The sequence below is a fragment of the Halichoerus grypus genome, chromosome 12 (genome assembly GCF_964656455.1).
Source record: "Halichoerus grypus chromosome 12, mHalGry1.hap1.1, whole genome shotgun sequence".
Taxonomy (NCBI): Eukaryota; Metazoa; Chordata; class Mammalia; order Carnivora; family Phocidae; genus Halichoerus; species Halichoerus grypus.
The window spans coordinates 44,485,592-44,510,198 of record NC_135723.1 but is presented as its reverse complement, the minus strand read 5'-3'; the positions used below and the strand labels follow the sequence as shown (position 1 = coordinate 44,510,198).

The 24,607-nt window shown below is 33.3% G+C and overlaps 1 protein-coding gene across 10 annotated transcripts in view; it reads right to left on the bottom strand.

Annotated features, from left to right (window-relative positions):
- The window catches only part of PHF14 (PHD finger protein 14), a 220,056-nt gene that overhangs the window by 81,161 nt on the left and 114,288 nt on the right, over positions 1-24,607 (bottom strand). For 6 of the 10 annotated variants that reach the window (XM_078059312.1, XM_036098203.2, XM_078059313.1 and 3 more), the window contains 2 exons: positions 22,448-22,498; positions 22,201-22,322 (listed from right to left, as the gene is read on the bottom strand). In XM_078059312.1, the coding sequence (XP_077915438.1) occupies positions 22,201-22,322; positions 22,448-22,498 (173 nt within the window). Of the gene's footprint in view, positions 1-20,835; positions 21,617-22,200; positions 22,323-22,437; positions 22,499-24,607 lie in introns of those variants that run through there. The other 4 variants (XR_004919219.2, XR_004919220.2, XR_004919221.2 and 1 more) reach the window with 3 other exon arrangements.

Sequence of the window (24,607 nt, the reverse complement as noted above, 5' to 3'; positions counted from 1 at the left end):
CTCCCTGCTGAGCAGGGAGCCCGATGCGGGACTCGATCCCGGGACTCCAGGATCATGACCTGGGCCGAAGGCAGTCGCTTAACCAACTGAGCCACCCAGGCGCCCAGAAGTTCTCAATCTGTTAACAAATTTCTTTAGATATTTTGTTCTGAGGTTTATAACATATGGATATGTAACACATATGATAAATATAACATAAATAATAAGCAAAAAAAAGTGTAAAACGGAGACCCAGTTACACATTACAAAACAAATTATCTAGCTTTATTCCTCTATTCTGATCAAACTAGATTAAGATATAGTCAGACCTAACTTACCTGACTCTATATTACCCAAGCAGTTAAAAATCAGCAAAAAGTAATGGTAACACATATTTTCAGATTAAAGATACTTTAGATTTCAATGAAATAGGTACTTTAGAAACACAACATGAATATTAAGGGTAATAAAATTCATCTAGGAATTTTAAAATATACTTAACTCATAGAACAATATAGCCATGAAAAAAAATTAACTGAATTACTACACAAATTATATTAAAACAAATGATGACAGAAACTACCATCCCAATCTAATAAACAAGGCTTCAGTGTTTTTGTTTTTGTTTTTAAAGATTCTATTCATTTATTTGAGAGAGATGGTGAGAGAGGGAACACAAGCAGGGGGAGTGGGAGAGGGAGAAGCAGGCTCCCCGCTGAGCACAGAGTCTGCCACAAGGCTCGATCCCAGGACCCCGGGATCATGACCAGAGCTGAAGGCAGACACCTAAAGACTGAGCCACCCAGGCTCCCCTTCTTCAGTGTTTTGTATATAAAAATAACTAAGCCAAGTTCCCACTACTATCTGATGACTGTCACTTTTAAAATTTTAAATAAGAGCCACCTTAATTAAAATCTATAGATTCTTATTCTCTTCAGATGTGTAAAGGGCATACTATATGATCAGCACTGAGCTTGGGATTGGGACTATTAAAACTAATTTGCTTTAATTTTTTAGGTATAGTATTGACACACTAGGCATCATGGATTGACCAAGACATATAGACTAAATACAAGCAAGTGAGAAACCCTCATTCCAGAGAAAAAGGGGAGGTCCTATTAGGTAAGAGGATACAACATAAAGTAAAAGGAAGATTGCATGAAAGTAACACGAAAGTTTTAATAAGGAGAAATAGCCTGCAATGGTTTGAACAGATGTCACCTGGAGCTGTAAATAACAAGAAATGAAGATAAAAATTAAACTAAGGTCAGGTTTGGAGGACCTTATAAGCCATGATATAAACTTGATTTACCTTGCAAGAAACAGGAAGTTGCTGGACAAATTCAAGTACATGCACAAATTCATTCAGACAACTGGATAAAGTCTACAGACATTCAAACTAATGAAGGTGCTTATTATGCAACAGATTAGGAGAGAGCTAATGAAGGTATATAATCACTATATGTTTTCATTCATTTAATCCTCATAGCAATTCTATGAGAGAGAAATAGTTGTTATTCACAGTTTACAAATGAAGAAACTAAAGCACAGAAATTATAAAACCAAATCAAAGTCACAACTCATAGTGTTGGGGGAAGATTTGAACTCAAATTACTTGGTTCCAAAATTCAAGCATTTTAACCACTATATTGCTACTGAAACTAGAAAAAAACACTGCATATAAAAACCAAAAGTTTTAAGAAGTAAGGTTGGTCACTAATGTAATATGCTGAAATGAGACCAAATGCAACGAGTACTTAAAAAATAAAAAGGCCATTAAATTTAGCATTTGAAGTTCACCAGTGACTTCTTCAACATAAATAATTTTTGCCTTAGGAATGAATTACCAAACATATATTCAACTTAAGACACCAAACACTATACAAAAGGTTAAAACATTAACGAGTAGCTTCAACATGCTTTAAAATTTAATTTTCATAAATAAAATTTAGTAAATGAAATTTATTAGATTAAATTTATTTTAATTTAGAATAGAGTCTGAAAGCTAACAAATGAAAGCTAACAAATTATGTTTTTAAATCAAAAGAACATTTTTATATTAGGCTAACACCAAAACGTAAAGTAAAAATTATTCTTAAGTAGCACAGTATTTCAGCAGATCTTTAAAAATATTTGAAGCAAAACTTCACACAGGGGATCTACAAGGCAAAGACAAATAATAAGTGGTGCCTGCTAAGTAATGTATGATATATTAGCTGGCCATTTCATACTAACATGTCAGATTAGTTTTTTTCAGACATAAATATTACAACATAAAGAATTAAAATTCTGATTTGGCAAAAAGTACCATTAGCAAACAAAGCACATACATACAAAAAAAAAACCTGAAAGAAAGTATTTGCAACTTATACAAAGACATGTGATAAACTCATTTTAAAAAAGGAAAATACCTAATAGATAAAGAGGCACAGGAAATGGAAAGACAACACATGGATGAGAAAACCCAGATGGCTAATGGCTAATCAATATGTGATCAATTCTCAGTCTCATAGGTAGTCACAATATACAATCAAATGCCAATTGCTATCCACTGGATTGTTAAAAATCTATGTGATGATATTCTCACACATTCGTGTCTACTGAGTAATGAAATAATTGTATCTATTAAAATGTAAAGCGCACACACACTACATGTATGTATATGTATGTATAATAAACATATTCTTTGGTCAAGCAAACTCACTTCAAACAGAAATCAAACAGAAAAAAATTCTACCAATAGAGAAAGATCACAATAAATCATGGCACATCCACTTATAATTTGTAGCTATTTAAAAACTGGTTTAGTTCTATTTTTATTGAAAAAAGTCCTTTATGTGTTCTCAAGTTAAAAAAAAAAAAAAGCAGGTGTCAGAGTAAAGCCTACTATAACTTTAAAAGGGAGAGAGAGGTTGTGGGGTGGGGGAGGATGTCAGCCAATGGGCCCTGAATATTATTTGTACTTAGAAGAAAGAAGTATGGATGATTATACATGAAACTTAATATGTTCCATCAAAGGAGTGGGGTTTAGAGTTAAGTAAGGAGAAAATAATGTTGCTCTATAGATTTGTTATTTACATGGTTACAAACAACATATATTGCTTTGGTACTTAAAAAAATCAATCTAGTAAGTTAATAAATGTGTTCTAATCCAGTATGCCATTAATTACTCTTAAAAAGCTATCTGTATATTCCAAAGCATTTGTTTTACTATTGGTTTTATTTTTCCCAAAATATATATGTTATATATATGTGTGTGTGTGTGTGTGTGTATACATTTTCTTCGTGAACATTTTGTAGTTTAAGTTTTATAATTATTTTAATTAAATTTTTAGCAAACAGTAATAGTTTGAAAATAGTGTCATATAAAATGTCCTTGTATATCTTACTTATGTAAAGTTAGAATCCAAGAAAACAACCACACATTGTGCTGTTTCAGGTCAAATAATTCTCCAGGTCAAATAATTCTCATAGATCTCTGCTTGAATCTACCTACTGCCATAAAAGAACTTCCCATCTTCTGGCTATGGTCACAGAGCCTCTCTTCTCTACGCAATGCCTTGCTCCTTTCTTCCCTACTTGCTTAAACCTACCCAATCTTGTATAGCCCCATTGCTTTTACTGGATACCACTCATTTTTGACAATCATCTCACTGGGTAATCCTATACTAAGAGTTCCCATTATGTAAAATTCTTGAGAAAACAGATTCTTCCTCTATAACAAATTTCTGTGGCTTTCTGATCATGATAGTTTTAAGGGGGTGAAGAGGAGAGGGGGAGAGAGGAAGAAAGAGAGAGAGGGAGAGAAGGAGGAAAGGGGAAAAGGGAGGAAGGGAGGAAAAGAAAGGTACTTGTTCAGTAGGACATACTTGAATTATATCACTAACAAAGGCCTTCAGTCACTTTTCATTAAAAGCATGGGGATATATATACATACTGCATATTGTCCTGATTAGTTCTTTTGATCTAGATTAACTGCTGTTAGCAAAAAATTAAATAAGATACAATTAAGATAAAGAATTGTTGAACTCAATGTAAACTCTACTGTTTTGAGACATTTGGAAGAAAAAACAGCAGAGTTAATGTTTGTTAGGAAACTAAATCTAGGGCGCCTGGGTGGCTCAGTTGGTTGAGCGACTGCCTTTGGCTCAGGTCATGATCCTGGAGTCCTGGGATCGAGTCCTGAGTCGGGCTCCCTGCTCAGCGGGGAGTCTGCTTCTCCCTCTCCCACTCCCCCCTCTTGTGCTCTCTCTCTCATTCTCTCAAATAAATAAAATCTTTTTTTTTTAAAAAAAAAAGGAAACTAAATCTAATCTACACGTACAGAGCTCAAAGACAGCAATGAAGTCTCCTACTGAGTTACTCAGTTGGATAAAAGGGAACAACAGACAGCATACGGACTGAGAAAGTTCACATTAAATTTACATTCTTTTAATTGATACTGCACCTTTTATGAATATTCCTATAATCCTGGGAGTAGGGAGAATTAAAGTAATGTTTAAACACTATTTGATGCATTTTTAAAAAACATGAGCTACTAAGAAATGTGCATGTACCAAATAAATTCTCAAGTTTTTTATTTTTGTTTTTTAAATAACTGTGTGACTGGGCCCATATCCAAGCACTCCATATCAACTAAAACTGAAAATCCAATGCTGCAAAAGTCTTACAAACTGTATTTTGGTAAGTTACTTTCTCTTTCTTGTGCTTGCTTCGGCAGCACATACACTAAAATTGGAAGTTACTTTCTCTTTCTTGGCATGTTTTCATAGATGCAAATAAGCTTTGCACTAATTTTATGTGGGACAACTTTATAACTTAAGTCCCACTAGAAATGTATCCTCTCAAAGTTAAAAAACATTGATCTTTTATTTTTTATTATTTTTTATTTTACAGTGAGAGTGTGAGCTGGGGTGAGGGGCAGAAGGGGAGGGAGAGAGAATCTCAAGCCGACTCCACACTAGTGCAGAGCCAAGGTGGAGCTGGACTAGACTGACCCTGAGTTCATGACCCCAGCGGAAACCAAGAGTCAGATGCTTAACCAACTGAACCACCCAGGCTCCAGGCAGGCACTGATGTTTTAGACCACTGAATCTATTCATACTTTGTTTCCTTGTATAAGCAGCTTGAGTAATATACATGCAAAGTGATAATAAAAAGGACACTTTCTGGGTTACATGTATAAATGAGACATATGCATTTCCTAAACAAAGATTTCCTGATTTATTGACAGGCCATTTAAGATCAAGTGTTACTAAGATGAAAAAAGAATAGGAAGTGCACAATGGAGAAAGGGATTAACTTTAAAGAATAAACAAGCCATCCTTTTGCAGATATAACAGAACTAAATGATTTGTGTATCACAGTTTATATACAATGTAAAGGGGGAAAAGCCATGCTCCTAAAATATTTTTTTTTAATTTATTTTGAAAAGAGACTTCTATAATAGAATTCAGTGCTTGGTCACCCTTCCCCTACATTTCTATCCCAGCTTTGGTTTCTTTTTTAATGAAAAAAAGGAGTCAGCAAAACAAAATGCCACCATTAAATCATTTTGCAACATTTTGTGTCAAAAATGTAATGGGAAATGCACACATCAAGGGAAAGGTTACTGTTCTTCCAGAACATCTTTTCACTTGGTTCATGGCTCATCCTTCTAGATAACTGTGCAGGCAATACTGATGGTTTTCTCTCTCGGTTTAATGTGGCATTTGAAGGATTATGGCATTTTCAGGAAAGCACACTGCAGTGATTTTAGTGGTTATCTGGCTGAAAGTGATACACAGATTTAGAATAACTGTGCTGTTTATGTGCAATGGTGAAAGTCAGCTACCAAGTCATCTCATAATGTCAATTCTTGATTGTGTATTTTCTTAATTACACCTGAGGCAGCCTAGACAGGGAGACCAGAATTAGAGGAAACTCCTAAATGGGAGTTTGCTGTATAAAGGTATACATATTTAGCTTTAAATCTTATTAAGTGCACGATAGTGGGAAGAGTTAATTCAGAAATTGATAATCTTAAATCATTCCAGTTGAGGATAAGTATAATTGCTCCTTGAAACTGTTTCACAAAAAGGATTAAAATGAATTAAGAACTTAAAAAAATCTTAATTAAAATGAAAAGAAACTATATATCATATATGTAAAACAATTAGGAGATATAAAGGAAGAGTAAATATGAAACCTGCTATAAGTACTTACTTAGATAATGTCATTTTTATGTACAAATATACTTCAGCCTATTTAAAAGCTCAACCTATCTTTTGTTTTAGAGTATTAACAAAAAATGTTTCAGATTAAAAGAAAACATTTTCTACCATAAACCATTTCTCACAAACCTACATCTCAATTAGTAAAAAATGTAAGGTGGCTACCTTATAATTAACTCACATATTTTGGTAGGCTACGATCTATAAAATGTATAGCTCAATCTAAAATTAAGAAAATATTATGGGCTAATGATACAATTAAAAATAGTACTGTTGGTGAAAGTTTTATGCTGTAAATTTTTCAGAATTCCATACACCTAAATATTTCTGAGTGTCTTCTTCATTGCTACACTATTATAAAATCAGAGAATGAAAATTAAAGGGGATTTTCAAATCGATTTAATATGCCTCTTGTTTTATGAATAACTAGTTCCCAAAGAAGTTATCTTCATTCCTCATGGTGACACAGCCTCTTGCTGGCAAAGTCTTACCTAAAAATTCCAACTTCTCAATTTTAGCTCTGTGCCTTCCCTACCACTCTTCCTGGCTGGTTACTTAAGTTTTCAAGCCTATTAAATTAAATATTAAATGCACTACCACTGCAAAAAAAAAAAGGAGATTTCTTCCTTTAATAAACAGAAAAATTTTCATCCTCATTTTCCTTATTAACAGTGTTTCCATATATGTCAACAATATTAATTGGAATACTAAAGTTATACTAATGATGCATACTGTATCTAGAGAATGTGTGAATAAGATGAGGGAAAATGAAGTTTCATAGCTTCTCTTCTCTATCCTTAATCATAAAACAGAGATGTAAAATCATTTCTGTTCAGATACCACAGTGTTAACTAAAATAACACATGCATGGCATACACACACACACACACACACACACACACACACACAATTTTAATACCTGAGCAAGATTTCTCTAGGGTTATATAATTCTGAGCTTATGTATTTCTTTTTTATTTCTTTTTATTTTTTTAAATTTTATTTATTTATTTATTTATTTTAAGATTTTATTTATTTATTTAACAGAGAGAGAGAGAGACAAGAGCACAAGCAGGGAGAGCTACAGAGGGAGAGGGAGAAGCAGGCTCCCCGCTGAGCAAGGAACCCGATGCAGGGCTTGATCCCAGGACCCTGAGATCATGACCTGAGCCAAAGGCAGACGCTTAACGACTAAGCCACCCAGGCGCCCCTGAGCTTATGTATTTCTGAGATTTAAGTCTAAGTTTCATATATGCTGATATAAGAATCAAATTCTCAATTAATGAACAAATCAACATTTATTTCATGAAGATTCTAAAATTATGTCTTATTTGCTAAGCTTACTAAATTTCAAAGGACTGCAATCTCTATTATCTTGCATTGTTCCACTCATTTACATGACCCCCCTCCTCTCCAAACAAACAACCCTCAGATCACAATCAAGAGGCCGACTATAGGTGACATATATCTGTTCTACAAATGTAAATCACAAAATGCAAATATACTACGCTTGTGATTTTTTTCTTTCTTTTTTTTTTTTTGCACAACTAGTGGTTAATACAAATACACCTCTCTAAAATTTCACATCATTGTGCTGGCACATTCGGAAATTTCTTTAATCTACAATTAGGACAATGATGTATGTTGTTCTTAAGACAGAGGGACTTCAAAAGCATTTAGTAAATAGTATGGTAGGAGAATAAAGATTATAGCACTGAAGTCTCAGAGAGTATCATGAAAACTATAAAATAAACACAACATCAGATCATCTTGAAAGGGCTGTTACCATTTAGCCTGCAACAAACACATTTATCAAAGGCACATTTTATCCAACCAGGGAGCTGAAATGTAAATTATACTGAGACTATATAGGCAGCACAGACTCTAGAGCCAAACTGCCTGAATCTGAATATCAGCTCCACTAGTTTCCAAAGCTATGCAAGTTTGGGGAACTTACTCAGGTTCTCTACGGCTTAGTTTCCTCAATTCAATGGAGATAATAATACTCCTTAGCTCATAGGATAAGGATTAAGTGATTACATATATATGGTACCTGGTACATATTATTTAAGTGTTTTATTACAGTTGTTGTTATTGTTTGCATATAGAGAGCATTTACAATTCCCTAACAACTGAGCCAACCCCTATACTTGCATTTATCTCATTTAATCCTCCAACAACCTAAGGGGTAGGTATTGGTGATTATTGCTATTTTACAAATAAGGAAACTAAGCCACAGGAAAGATAAGGGCAGAGTTAATAATAACAGAAACAGGCGTCAAACCCAGCTGAATGGCTACAAATCCTCAAACTAATCATTTGTTACATAATACTGTCCCCCAAAATGTAGAAAAATACTGAAATTTAATAAAATTTAGGCTCTTCACATAAATCTAGCAGGCTTCTTTTTAAAATACCCAATGTTAAAAAAAGTATCAAGATGAAGAATAACTAAAATGGAATAATTTCTTCACATTTCAAGACTCATTTTAGTATATCTTTAATTAGAAGTTCCTTTGTTAAAAAAAAATATTCAATCACACTTGTTAAAGATGGTATAGTTCATTTAGGACCAGTATATATTGGGACCACTGCAATGGGATTTTACAATGGAAGAGAAAGATGCAGCTCAACTATAAGTACAGCATGGGCAAGTGGGAATTTATGGCCCAGGAAAAGGGTGGGAGTCAGTGGATGAAAAATCACTAAGAGGCAACATCAAAGATAAGGGAAGATTCTAGCTAAACCAACCAAACAGGATTGTTGCTGAAGCTAGCCCAGGTGATGAGACATACCCTTGGGGAAGGTGGAGGATGAGGAACCTGATCAGATATCTGGGATGATCAGATATCAAGGGTGGGGGGGGTTTGATTGAACAGACTTACAATCTAACCTTACACCTAAAGGAGCTAGAAAAAGAACAAAAGAAGCCCAAACCAGTAGAAGGAAGGAAATAATAAAGATTAGAGCAGAAATAAATGAAATAGAGACTAAAAAAAAAAAGTTTTAACAGATCAATGAAACCAGAAGCTGGTTCTTTGAAAAGATAACAAAATTGTAAATCTTTAGCCAGACTCATTAAAAAAAAAAAAAAAAAAAAAAAAGACCAAGAGGGAAGACTCAAATAAATAAAATCAGAAATGAAAGAAAAGTAACAACCAACACCACAGAAATACAGGGGATTATAAGGGAATATTATAAAATATATGCCTACAAATTCAATAACCTAAAAAAATGGATAAATTCCAAAACTGAATCAGGAAGAAATAGAAAATTTGAACAGACTGATTTCTAGCAATGAAATTGAATAGGTAATAAAAAAAACTCCCAGCAAGCAAAAGTCCAGGACGAGATGGCTTCACAGGTGAATTCTAGCAAACACTAAAAGAAGAGGTAATACCTATTCTTCTCAAACTATTCCAAAAAAATAGAAGAGGAAGGAAAGCTTCCAAATGCATTCTATGAGGCCAGCAATACCTTGATACCAAAACCAGATAAAGACAAAAACAAAAAAAGAAAACTACAGGTCAATATCTCTGATAAACATAGATATAAAAATCCTCAACAAAATATTACCAAACTGAATCTAACAGTACATGAAAAAAATCAATCACCAGGAAAAAGTGGGATTTATCTCAGGGATAAAAGGGTGGTTCATTTTTCACAAATCAATGTGATACATCACATTAACAAGAGAAAGGATAAAAACCACATGATCATCTCAACAGATGCAGAAAAGGCATTTCACAAGGTACAACATCCATTCTTGATAAAAGTTCTCAACAAAGTAGGCTTAGAGGGAACATACCTCAGCATAATAAAGGCCATAATATGAAAAACCCGCTAACATCATAATCAATGATGAAAAAGTGAGCTTTTCCTCTACGTGCAGGAACAAGAATGTCCACTCTTGCCACTTCTTCAACATAGTACTGGAAGTCCTAGCCACAGCAATCAAACAAGTAAAAGAAATAAAAGGCATCCAAATTGGTAAAGAAGTAAAATTTTCACTATTTGCAGATGATCCTATATATAGAAAATCCTAAAGACTCCACCAAAAAATTACTAGAACTCATATATGATTTCAGTGAAGTCACAGGATACAAAATTAATATATCAGTTGCATTTCTTCACAATAATAATTATCAGTTGCATTTCTTTATACTAATAATGAACAGAAAGAGAAATTAAGAAAACAATCCCATTTACAATTGACCAAAAATAATAAAATACAGAGGAATAAACTTAACCAAGGAGGTGTACTCTGAAAACTATGAAACACTGATGAAAGAAATTGAAGACAACACAAATGAAAAGATATCCCATGTCCATGGATTAGAAGAACCAATATTGTTAAAAATGTCCATAAGCAATCTACAGATTTAATGCAATCACTATCAAAATACCAACATTTTTCACAGAACTAGAACAAACAATCCTAAAATTTGTATGGAACCACGAAAGACCCCAAAGAGCCAAAGCAATCCTGAGAAGGAAAAACAAAGCTTGAGTATCACAATTCCAGAGTACAAGTTATATTACAAAGGTGTAGTAATCAAAACTGTACAGTACTGGCACAAAAGCGGATACACAGATCAATGGAACAAAATAGAGAGTCTAGATATAAACCCAAGCATAAATGGTCAATTAAACTGCAAAAAGAGGTCATGATATACAATGGAGAAAAGATAGCCTTTTCAACAAATGGTGCTGGGAAAATGGGACAACTACATGCAAGAAAACCAAAACCAAAAAAAAACAAAAAACAAAAACAATGGACCATTTCCTTACACTGTGCACAAAAATAAACTCAAAGTGGATTAAAGACCCAAATGTGACACCTGAAACCATGAATCTCCTAGAAGAAAACATAGGTAGTAATTTCTTTTACATCAGCCTTAGCAACGTTTATGTCTCCTCAAGCAAGAGAAACAAAAGCAAAATTAAACCATTGAGACTACACCAAAATAAAAAGCTTTTATACAGTGAATGAAACCATCAACAAAAGCGTAAGACAAACTACAGGATAGGAGAAGATATTTGCAAATAATATATCTGATAAGGGGTTAATATCTAAAATATATAAAGAACTTACACAACTTAACACCAAAGAACCAAATAATCTCATTAAAAAATGGGAAGAGGACCATTTTTCCAAAGAAGACATACTAACGGCCAACAGACACATGAAAAGATGCTCAACATCACACACCATCAGGGAAATGCAAATCAAAACAATGAAATATCACTTCACACCAGTCAAAACAGCTAAAATAAAAAAGACAAGAAATAGTAAGTGCTGGCAAGCACTTCTGGAGAAAAAGGAACCCTCATGCACTGTTGGTGGGAATGCAAATTGGTGCAGACATTGCTGAAAACAGTATGGAGGTTCCACAAAAAATTAAAAACCGAATTACCTTATGATCCAGTAATTCCACTGCTGGGTACTTACCCAGATAAAACAAAAACACTAATTTGATAAGATATATGCACCCCTATGTGTACTGCAGCATTATTAACAATAGACAAGATATGGAAGCAAGCCAAGTAAATAAATATCTATCGACAGATAAATGGGTAAAGATGTAGTGTGTGTGTGTGTGTGTGTGTGTGTGTGTGTGCATGAATATAAATGAATGAATATGAATATTACTCAGCCATAAAAAGGAATGAGATCTTGCCATTTTCAACAATATGGATGGACCTACCATCCATGGACCTACCATGGGTATTGTGCTAAGTGAAATAAGTCAGAGAAAGACAAATATATGATTTCACTCATACTTGGAATTTAAAAAAATACAAAACAAATGATAAGACAGAGAAAGAAAAAACAAAAAAGCAGACTCTTAAATACAGAGAACAAAATGGTGGTTGCCAGAGGGGGAGTGGGTGGGGGGATAAGTGGAATAGATATAAAGGATTAACGGTACACTTACCATGATGAGCACTGAGTAATTTATAAAATTGTTAAATCATTAAATTGCACACCTGAAACTAATATAAAAACACTATATGTTAATTATACTTCAGTAAAAAAATAAATTAAAAAAAAAGTGGGGCACCTAGATGGCTCAGTCAGGATCCAGCCCCGATATCAAGCTCCGCACTCAGCGGGGAGTCAGCTTCTCCCTCTCCCCCTGCCCCTCCTCCAGCTTGTGTGTTCTCACTCTCTCTCCCTCTCTCAAATAAATAAAATCTTTAAAAAAAGAGAGAGAGAATACTGTTAAGATTTTAACGCTCCTCCAAATTCATCCACGTTTTCAACAAAAAGCTAATCATAATCCCAGTAAGCTGTTTTGGTCCTTAAAAAAACTGTAGTTAAATATACATAACGTTATCCCTTTAACCATTTTTAAGTGCACAGTTCTAAGGTATTGAGTAGATTTATATATTTTTTTGAGAGGTGGGGGGAAAAGGAGGGGCAGAGGGAGAGAATCTTAAGCAGGCTTCGTGCCCAGAGCAGAGCCCCATGCTCATCTCACAACCCTGAGATCATGACATGAGCCAAACTCGAGTTGGACACTTGACTAAGCCACCCGGGCACCATGGTATTAAGTACATTTATACTGCTGTGCAACCATCATCATCATCCATCTCCACTTTTCATTTTCCCCAACTGAAACTGTACCCTTTAAACAGCATAAGGTCTTCAAGGTTCATCCACATTATATCATGGGTCAGAACTTCCTTAGTTTTTAAGGCTGAATAATACTCCATTGTATGTATATTCCCTATTTTGTTTATCCATTCATCCATAAATGGATACTTGGGTTGCTTCCACCTTTTGGCTATTGCCTCTAATGCTTCTATGAATACGGATGTACAGTATCTTAAGTCCCTGCCTTCAATTCTTTTGGATACATACCTAGAACTGGAACTGCTAGATCATATGGCAATTCTGTTTTTAATATTTTGAGGAATTGCTATACTGTTTTCCTTATAGTGCATCTCATCAACAGTGCACAAGGGACCCAATCTCATCAAATCATCACCAGCACTTGCTAATTTGTTAGTTTTTAAATAGCCATTCTAATGGTTTGAAGTGGTATCTTGTGGTTATCATTTGAATTTCTCTAATGATGAGTGATGTTGATGATCTTTTCATGTGTTTGTTGGTTGCTGTATATCTTTGTTGGAGAAATGTCTATTCCAGTCCTTTGCTAGTTTTTAATCATGTTTTTTATTTTGTTGATCAGTTGCAGTTCTTTATGCATTCCCGATTATTAATTCCTTATCAGATATATGATTTGCAAATATTTTCTCCCATTTTGGGGGGCTGCCTTTTCACTGTTGATACTGTCCTTTGATACACAAAAGTTTAATTTTGAATAAAATCCAACTTATCTATTTTTGTGGTTGTTGTTGCTGCCTGTGCCTTTTATGGTATTATATCCACGTTTCTTTTTTTTTTTTTTTAATGAAAATGGACAAGTGTTTCTGACATGTGTATTAAATGCAAAGGAACTACAAGCACAAAAAAATGTACTATAAGGCTTCAGTAATCAAGGCAATTGGTACTGGCATAGGAATAAATACATAGCTTAATGAAATAGAATACAGTTTTAAAAGGACCCACATTTATTTATTTTTTAAGATTTTATTTATTTGAGAGAGAGAGAATGAGCAGTGGGGAGGGGCAGAGGGAGAGGGAGAGAGAAGCAGACTCCCTGCTGAGCAGGAAGCCTGATGTGGGGCTCGATCCCAGGACCCAGAGATCATGACTTGAGCTGATGGCATATGCTTATCGACTGAGCCACCGAAGCGCCCAAAAAGGGCCCACATTTAAAAAGCCAATTGATTTTTTTAAATTTTTTATTGTTACGTTAATCACCATACATTACATCATTAGTTTTTGATGTAGTGTTCCATGATTCACTGTTTGTGCATAACACCCAGTGCTCCATGCAGAATGTGCCCTCTTTAATACCCATCACCAGGCTAACCCATCCTCCCACTCCCCTCCCCTCTAGAACCCTCAGTTTGTTTTTCAGAGTCCATCGTCTCTCATGGGCCAATTGATTTTTAACAGGGACACCAAAGCAACTTAATGTAGAAAGGCAAGCATTCTCAATAGATGGTGCTGGAAAACTGGAAACCCATGTGAGTAAATAAATAAATCTTTCTTAACTCTACCTGAGATCACAAACAAAAAGTAATTTTAAATGGATCACATATCTCAATATGAAAGTTAAAGTTATAAAGCTTCTAGAAGAAAATGAAGGCGATAATCTTTGTAACCTGGACCTAGGCAAAGGATTCTTAGATAGGAAACAAAAGCAATAATCATAAAGGAAAAAGATGCTTAATTGGACTTCAGCAAAATTAGTAGCTTCTGCTCTTTATTTTTTATTTATTTATTTATTTATTTTTTTAAAGATTTTTTATTTATTTATTTGAGAGAGAGAGAATGAGAGAGAGCGAGTACATGAGAAGGGGGAGGGTCAGAGGGAGAAGCAGACTCCCTGCCGAGCAGGGAGGCCGATGCGGGACTCGATCCAGGGACTCCAGGATCATGACCTGAGCCGAAGGCAGTCGCCCAACCAACTGAGCCACCCAGGCGCCCTGCTCTTTAAATGATACCATTAAAGACATGAATAGGCAAGCCATGAATAAGGAAAATATGTTTAAAAACATTTATTTATAAAAGGACTTACATCCAAAATATATTAAAAACTCCTACAACTCAATACTAAACATATAACCCAATCTTTAAAAAAAAAAAAAAAATGGGCAAAAGAATTAGTTTTCAAAGACATGCAAATAGCCAGAGAGTGCATGAAAATGTACTCAACATCCCTGTATATGATATATATATATATAAAACAGAGTAATGTAAATTAAAATCACAGTGGGATACCCTCACATACCCATTAAAACAGCTGATATCAAATAAAAACTAAACATATCATTTATATGAAATTCTACAAGAGGCAAAACTAACATAAGGTTGAAAAGAATAGCAAAATGAGTGCCTTTGAGAAGACTGATTGCGGAAGGACACAGCTTCTTGGAATTGATGAAAATGTCCCGGATCTTATTAGAAATGGGAGTTTCATGAGTGCATACTTTTCTGGAAAACTATCAATTTATTCACCTAACATTTATGCATTTCATTGTAAGTTATTACCACCCTCCAAACACACATAAACACACACTAGTGAACTTAGCAGATTTAATTTTTGTAGTTGTTTGGGTTGGCAATTCTGAAACTACTTCCTGTATATTCTAAACTCAAGCAAACAGAGAACTATTGGACATGATATTTTTAAATAAATTTTAATAAATGGAAACAGTATTTCCATGAAACTGTTTAAGCTTGTTTCATCATTTCATTATTATGTTAGAATTTACAATTCTAGGGACACTGAATTGTTGTTTGTCTATGTAGTTGACAGTGTCTAGATTTTAAAACACTGAAACAAAACATGTATGATTGAGTTTCTATTTAGGGATAGCCATTTTTTTACTTTTAATTTTCTGTTATCTGCATCCAAATAACTAACATTGTATTTCATCAAAACCATCTACTTTTAAAACAAGGATATGTATTTTAAAACTTTTTTTCCTACTTATCTTTAATAACAAGGGAAAGAAAAACATCTTTGTAAATCAGACTGATTTCTTTATACATTCTAGCATTATTCATATATTAAATTAAATATTGTCATTCTTAGTTTTATGCCTAGTTTGTTAAGCTTATCCAATTAAGTAGCTTTTTAAAAGTTAATACAATTAAACCAAGTTTTCAAGAATAATAAATTAAGCTTTCAAAACTAAAGACGACCTCATAAAGTAGTATCTTTTTTAAAGACATCAAAAGGTTAAAAATCAACTGTGTGTTAAACAAAATGGAAATTTATTCTCAAAACAGGGACATAATTATGTTAAACACTCCAGAATACAGCAAAAATAGGTGTTCTTAATTTTACTGAATTTTAATTTTGCTTAAGTATTAGATGATGTTATTATTCACTAATCATACCAGAATTTCCATGAAAAGCAACTGTTTCTATAATTGTTACTAAAATTATATATAAAAATTTAAAAGGACAGTTAAAAATCTAAGAAGATAAAATTTCAAAGAGGTCATAATTATGTTCCTTTGTTTACATTTTCAAATAATTCCTAAGGCTTCATCAGTTTGGATTTAGAATCCCAGACGTTTCTTCCCTTTTGATGTGAACCCTATTAAAGGAGTTAAGCAGCATATTTCTTCAGGCTATGAGTTACAGGAAGCCCATATGTCTTCTGAGAAATCTTGATAGGTTGCTCTACTTTGTTTTTTTATATTAAATCTAACATAAAAACTAGTAAGATTTAATATCTTGGCAATGATTCCTTAATGCAACTTCCTACAAAGTGTGTAAGCCACTAACCACCATGATTGGCAGGGGAGGGGGGTGAGGGTTCAGTAACTTGGAGCGAGAATGTAAAGTTGTACGAGGTTATGTGAAACAGACTATGGCCTTCAAGATGGTTATACTTTCAAGAGAGAAAAGCCAAGTTAAACATGTACCAGAAAGAGTAGCAGCCAAACTTGAAGAAAGGTATATCACAAAGCTATAAGCATGACATGAGGATACATTTTACCACACATATCCGAAAGAAATAATTAAAATTCAAGCTTTGGAAGTAGTCCTTTAGAATAAAGTAATTTTATAGTACTAACTAACCACTGACTCAGGAATACAAGACAAAACAAAATAAAACAAAAACCTAAAACCTATCCTTGAAATTGCTGGTAGAGGCAAAGAATAAAAACAGAAGTTTGTCCAGAAATGTCTTTGTACAGGGAATGTCTGTTTTTCATACACTGAAAGTTATTAGAAGACATAAATAATTTTAAAACTTGTAGTTGTTTCCAGGTTTTAATTTATAATTATCCAAATAATACAAACACCATCACTTACAATCATGATATTCCTACATGAGTATACGAATTTTATCAAGAATGATTATTATGTGATAAACTGCACAAGAAACAGTAAACTAACATGTGCGTAATCAAAATAACTCATTCTATTTGTTTTAAAAAATATACCAATTGATGGGCGCCTGGGTGGCTCAGTCGTTAAGCGTCTGCCTTCGGCTCAGGTCATGATCCCAGGGTCCTGGGATCGAGTCCCGCATCGGGCTCCCTGCTCGGCAGGAAGCCTGCTTCTCCTCTCCCACTCCCCCTGCTTGTGTTCCTGCTCTCGCTGTGTCTCTCTGTCAAATAAATAAATAAAATCTTTAAAAAAAAAAAAAAAAAAAGAAAAAAAAAAATATACCAATTGCAATTTTAACTGCTTTAAAAAAAAATAACACTAGGTTTCATTTTTTAAAAATATTTTTTTAAAGATTTATTTATTTTAGAGAGAGTGCACAGGCGGGGGGTTGAGGGCAAGGAGCAGAAGGAGAGGGAGAGAGAAACTCAAGCGGACTCTGTGCTGAGCATGGAGCCCTGTCCCACAAACTATGAGATCAGGACCTAAGCCGAAACCAAGAGTCAGATGATCAACCATTGGGGCGCCCCACTTTTTAAAGAAATTTAAAACAATCCATTTTTAGTGATCTGATGTTCTATGAGTATAGTAACAAGTTATAACTAATCTTAGCTTTACTATATAGTCTAATAAAATCTCTGCAAGAAAACAACCGTTCAACTATGACACAGGTAATCTAATAAGCCTCCACACATTAGAACAAAATGGGTAATTTAAAAAAAAAAAACCTGAGTAATCAAAGAGACTAATATCTGAAATAAAAATCTGATAAATATAAATTTTTGCTGGTGGTCCTAAGAGCTTATGATACAATCAAATTTAGTTAAGAGGGAAGCACTCGGAAGCCAGATGTTTAAAATGTGAAATAAATAAAAGTGCCAATAATATTGTTAAGAGAACAAACAGACCTCCTAATCTTATAACCAAAGTGATTCAGTATCTATATAATTTGCCATATACTCAAATAAGGAGGAGAATACAGTAAGCATTTAATTGTGTGGACTTAGCTATAAAAGTAAAATAGTTTCATAGATCATTTCCTACACTCAATGCTTCTGAGTAATGGACACAATACAAAATAAAATTAAAGATACTATTTAAGGAGACCGATGGATTCTAGGGGTTTTTTAGTTTTAGGAAAACTCTTTTCTCTCTCCTATCTCCATTAAGTAATAAAATGTGTCACACTGAGTTTACACGGTTAAGCTAAAATTTGAGGTCTAAAAGTTTGGTCTTATTCCTAATCTGATAGCTTGATAAAGACTTAGAAGAAAGGCACAGCGACATCTAAAAATTTATCTTTTGCAAATCAAATATGATCAAGGAGAGAGATCACTTCATTTGTTTGTTACATTGATGTATCAACTAACTAATCTCAAGATCTGTAGTTCCTATTTCTTTACCTTTTACATAGAAAAAATTCATCCCCTATTTTTTAGTGACATAAAAGCAATTTTCCTTTATTAAGCCTTCTAAACATCTTCATCAAATACTTATATTTAATGACCAATTTGTTCTAGGAAATTATAACAGTGAAAGTTTTTTTTTTTTATTAATTCAGCAAAGAATGATCAGTCATTACTTATACAAAGTAGTCATTCATTTACCAAGCATTTACTGAGTATTAATTGTTCCAGGAACTGTGGAAACAAAAACCAGTAATATATCACTACATGGCCATATCTACCTCAAACAAAGAACATCCATCACAAAGAGATAAATACCTAAAAAGACTTCAAAATAGAGTTTCAATTTGGCCTTTAGCATTAAGAAATATGCATTTTGAATTGGAAATTTCCCACATAATTTTTAATTAAATTTCAAAAGCAGATGCAAAATGGAAGGACTATTTTTTAAAAATTTGTAAGATACTGTAAACCATCTTTCTATTTAGGACCTTGATTACTGTCAGATTTCCCATGTCTAGTGGAAATAGTTGAGTCTAATCATTTTAGAGAACATGTTTCAACAAATTCAACAAAAACAGGGCATGCACATTCTCTGAAAGGCAAAAATAAGCATTTTTGTATTATTACTAAAACATATTTACCAATTGGAACCCTTATTTTGGAGCCCACATATATGTATCCTTTGTATGACTAAATAATACCACTACCCTACTATTTTATATGGAAAAATATTTATCACTCAGTAGTTACTCATTTAAGTCCCTAATGGAACAGAGTATAATTTTGATCATGTACAATAAAGAGAAAAACTGAGACACAGAAATGCTAAATTACTTGCCGAAGACCTGAGAAAAACTTAGAGGCAAACCAAAAGTAACAGCTGGAACCTAATATCACAGTTAACGTATTAAATGAAGTCAATTTCCCAATGATATTAAAAAATTACACATGTAAATTCACATATACACATATACAAATAACTGAAAAAGCCAGGAAAATAATTAAGAAGGATTTTTTTTATATAGCCTGAATTACATAGAGAAGTGTGGTTTCAAAATCAAAGCTACTAAACAGCAGGTTCTAGTGAGTCACATACATTAGTTCAAAGGAACTTGAGAAAATAAATATAGTATATTCAGTAAAATATTAAATTACCACCGAAGAAGTTTATAAGAGAACCTAATAGACATACATAATAAGTATAATGTATCTCTGACTAAGCACTGAAATATATCTTTAGGAAAAATAAAGTCTACTTTAAAATGTCTTAAAATTAAAGTTAAAAAATAGCATGTGTACATAATATTTAAAATGCAACTTAATCATGAAAGTGTAGACTTTGGGGGGGGTGATTTGCAAACAATAATGGTGCCAATTACAAAATAAAAGAGATGTTAGGCCATGGCCAATATTAACTTATGAGACTGCCTTTTTAAACACATGAAATTCTACATAAAAAAAAATTCTTCTTTAACCCAAGAGCAGTAGTGCTTAAACTGAATATGTATTTTTTTACAGAAGAATCACATTATAACCATAAAACATTTTATGGCATTGCTTTATATCCAACTTATTTTATCCTCAAAAACATTAATATATATTTATAAAACATTTAATTCCCTCTTCATTACCTCTTTAAAACCTTTGCAGAAAATCTGTGATGTTGTCTTCTTAAGGCAAAACCAAGGAAGACTTTGTATATTCATCATTTCTAGAGTAACAAAAATATCTTTACCTTCTGGAAGACTTTCCACAAAATCCCAGACACTGGCACGTTATAATAATGCAATTAGGAATGGAAATTTTATAACAGAAATTAATTAAATGATAGGAAAGGCTAATACTATTTTAAAAATCTCATCAAGAATCGAAGAAAGATTGTACCTACTTTTTTTTAATGACAAAATAATGATGTGTTGGAGATGCTCTTGTTATAGTTTTAAAATAAAAATTGAACTTATGTCCAAGGTTCTTTGAAATATATGAACAAGCAAATAAAATAAATAAATAGAAACCTGGTAAAAATGTATAGCTCCTACACCAAAACTGTCATGAATCAGCTTCCTATCTTGAAAAAATAAATAAGAGGATTGATATTTACATAGTTTCAAATAATTAAAGAGAAAATAACCAGTTCTCTAAGTTTTTAACTACTGTTTCAAATTGATCATGTCCCATGATGCAACCCTCAACCCCAAGGGGATTTCCTTTAGATTGAATTTTTGTTCATTATATAAGACTGTTTTATGCGTTTTTTTCTTTTATTTATTTTTATTGTTTTATGTATTCCATCATGTTATGCTTATGGTTGGGATTTTTTTTTTTTTTTTTTACAGAAAGAAAATTGTACTGTGGTCAGAATTATTCATGTGTATCTTCTGATACAGGAACTACTCTATCCTAAATTTAAATGAGTTTCATCTCCAGGAGAGCTCTCATGACATTCTATATGTATTACTTCAGAGAACACTGACCAAACATGATAGACCTTCTTAACTTTGTGGAAGCACTTTGTATTTCTTCACTGGAATTTTTATTTTCTCCTTATTTTCTTTAATGATAGTATAAAAAACTCATAAAATTTAAAACTGCACGCCTTTATTTGATGAATTAAAACAAATAGAAATTAGTTTTTAATGACAAATAAATGACATCATTTTGGAAGCAAATATTTAACATCATTTAACAGTGCTAATATACCTTTTAACAACTCACTCTTTTTGAAACATTTAATTTCTGTGCCCTCAGTTAATTTCACGGCTTTATCAAAAGACAATTTTTGAAAGAAATCAGAAATGGTTTCCTTAACATACTAAAAGACTATGTGTCACTGTCCTTTAAAAGAATGATACTACTTTTAAATTAGATCTCCTTTTGCTGCTCACCCACTTCACCCACTCTCCATCTCACCCAGGGCTTTGAATAATTTCTTCATCTCAGCAAAAGAGGCAAAGGCTAAAATTAGCAGTCTCTGGACCCTCAGGAATAGCCACTGTGCAACATCAGCTGAGATTCCTGATTAGCATTATGTCTGATAAAAAAAAAAAAAGTACCAAAGCAAAACAAAGAAACAAAGAAGAAAACAAAACAAAAAAACAAAATCTATCTAGGCCATCTTTTCACCTTTCTTTATTTCATGAGAGAAGCATTTAACACATTCGTTTTGATAAATGGTAAGGAAGTGCTAATGAAGCTCTTGTCATTAAAAAAGAATCCTTCTTATCATTATTACTAATAAACTTCAACTTTTATAATATGTAACAAGTTAGTAATTATATTGTTTTATGAAATAAAATAATAATCTTCGCACAAAGATCAAATTATTTTTGTGGCCTCTACATACAGAGCATTACCAACTGCTCTTGTCAAGAGAAAATTGTTTCTTGTGTTCAAAATCCAGATTATCACTCTTAATTACACCTAAAGCCAGAGAATAACCATGTGTGGCAGGTTAATAAGTGGATGAAATCTGTTTCTGAACTACTATTTCCACTAAATAAGATTTTAAGAAAGGTCCTATCCTGTGATTTTTTTTCCCCCATTATATCTGTGATGAGAAAATGATGAAGATGGAACCTTAATCCCCTAAAGACAAAGTCTCAGCATGCAATTTACCTGACAAGATTTTCATTGTCTCCAGTTCCCTTGCAAGTTGCACATTCAGTTCGCAAATCTTCAGCCTTAGGCTTCTTTTGTAACACAGACTGCCTTTGCCTTCTCTCTCTAGGAATTCTTTCCTGCCATACAAAGGAAAAAAACCAAAACATAAAACAAAATCAGGATATGAGGAAAAAAGAAGTAATTTAAGCAAGAAAGTTTCTCAAAGTTTAGACTGTGTAAAAAATGCTTAACTTATTCCAACCTCATGTTTTTCTTCCTCAGGAATGAAGCTTCGCTTTCGTCCTCTGGTTCTCTAAGAAAAAAAAAAATTCCACAAAAATATCTATTGTGTAATTAATAATAAAAATAAATATTCTCTGTTAAATGTTACTGCTTAACTTAAGCACTTGGAAAATTAGTATTTCTAATTAATACTGTATTGCTCTAGTGCACTATGTTACAATTTATGTCACAAGAGATAAAAACATGACAAATTAAATGCACTTTATAAGCGCTTTACTTTTAAATTACACAACTATCCGATAGGAAAAGTAAGTTCTTCAAAATCAGCTGGGATGACTTCTCAACACTTCACACATGTCACACAATTATGATTTATCCAGAGCATTTAAACTTTCATAACTTATATGACTTCTATAGCCAAAATGCTAAACCTGGACTCATACTACTTCTAGTACTCCTGTGTGTGTGTGTAGAGTATATACATGTTTGTATAACATAACCAATTTTTAACTTCCATCAAAAAGTGGGAGTAAAAGATCTCAGATGTCCCCAAATCCTAAATGAAATAAAACTAAAACTCGGGTTCCACGCTGGGCATGGAGCTGACTTAAAAAAAAAAGAAAGAAAGAAAAAAAACAAAAAACAAAAAAACAAAACCTAGCTAAAACATGGTATAAACGACTTATTTTACACTATTTAGTTGAAATTTTACATCCTATATATCAGAACACATTTACCATTAGAACGATGACATCTAAATGTTAAAAGTAATAAAAATACAATAGTATTTGCATACAATATGTTCAAAATCTCCACCCACATTGCACAGCCTCTGTAGATTTATAATCCGTGTGTGCAGACCATAGATCTTTAGAGACTGAAAGAGAAAGGAGGCACCATTCCCACAAATTCTTTTGTCTGACTGCTAAGATCAAGGAACATTCCCAAATAATCCTAAACAGAATTGATGTCCAGTACAAGTACCCTGATGTTTTCCTAAATTTCTGTCATTTCAACTCTTAATAATATTGACTCCCTTGTTATTTAATACCATGGCTAATTGCATACTGTTTAATCTGCCCAAAGATAACCAACAGTTGACTAAATTAGTCATTCAAAAGAAGTAATTTTATAAACTATGTCTTCATTTACATTTGTATTGCTAATCAGTATGTTCTAATTACATTATGGAATAAGTTAGAATAAGTAAGACTATATCCAGGAAACGGCTTTAAATGCAGGCCCTACATATGGCTATTCTTACTTCTAAAAAACAACACTGAGCCTTGCTCCTCAAAATATCAATCATAGGGGCGCCTGGGTGGCTCAGTCGTTAAGCGTCTGCCTCCGGCTCAGGTCATGATCCCAGGGTCCTGGGATCGAGCCCCACATAGGGCTCCCTGCTCCGCGGGAAGCCTGCTTCTCCCTCTCCCACTCCCCCTGCTTGTGTTCCCTCTCTCGCTGTGTCTCTCTCTGTCAAATAAATAAAATCTTTAAAAAAAAAAAAAAAATCAATCATAGCTCATAAGCACTGGCATGCCCTGGGAGCTTGTCGGAAACATCGAAGCTCATGCTCACTTCACCATACTGAATTAGAATCTGCCTTTTAACAAGATCTGCAAGTAAATTATACACACATTAAAGTCTGAGAACATCAGTGTAGAAGAGTCCTTAATACTGACAACATTTATCCAAGTTCTACCTAAAACCTTGAGGCTAGCTCTTTACATATTCATCTTTCCTCTCTGTGACATTCCTGTCCTTTATGCTTCAACTTCTGTCCTCCGACACAATGCATCATAAAACTGCTAAGAACCATGCCACATTCATCATTCTAGACCCAATTAATCTTAATACAGTATGTATTACATAAAAGCTCAATAAATTTGTTTTAATAAAATAAATAGTAAGTGGTTAAATTAAAACTCATAAATAATTATACTAGAGAATGCAAATGATAAAAGAGTCGACAAAATGGATAAATTACTGTTCCCTTTGCCAGTAATCTATTTTTCAATTTGCATAATTTATGCATAAGGGCATTTCAGTCAGGTGATCCAAATAACCGATATCAAAGGGAAAATATTCAGGGCATCCGGCTGGCTCAGTTGGAAGAGCATGTGACTCTTGATCTTGGGGTCATTAGTTCACCCCCATGTTGGGTGCAGAGGTTACTTAA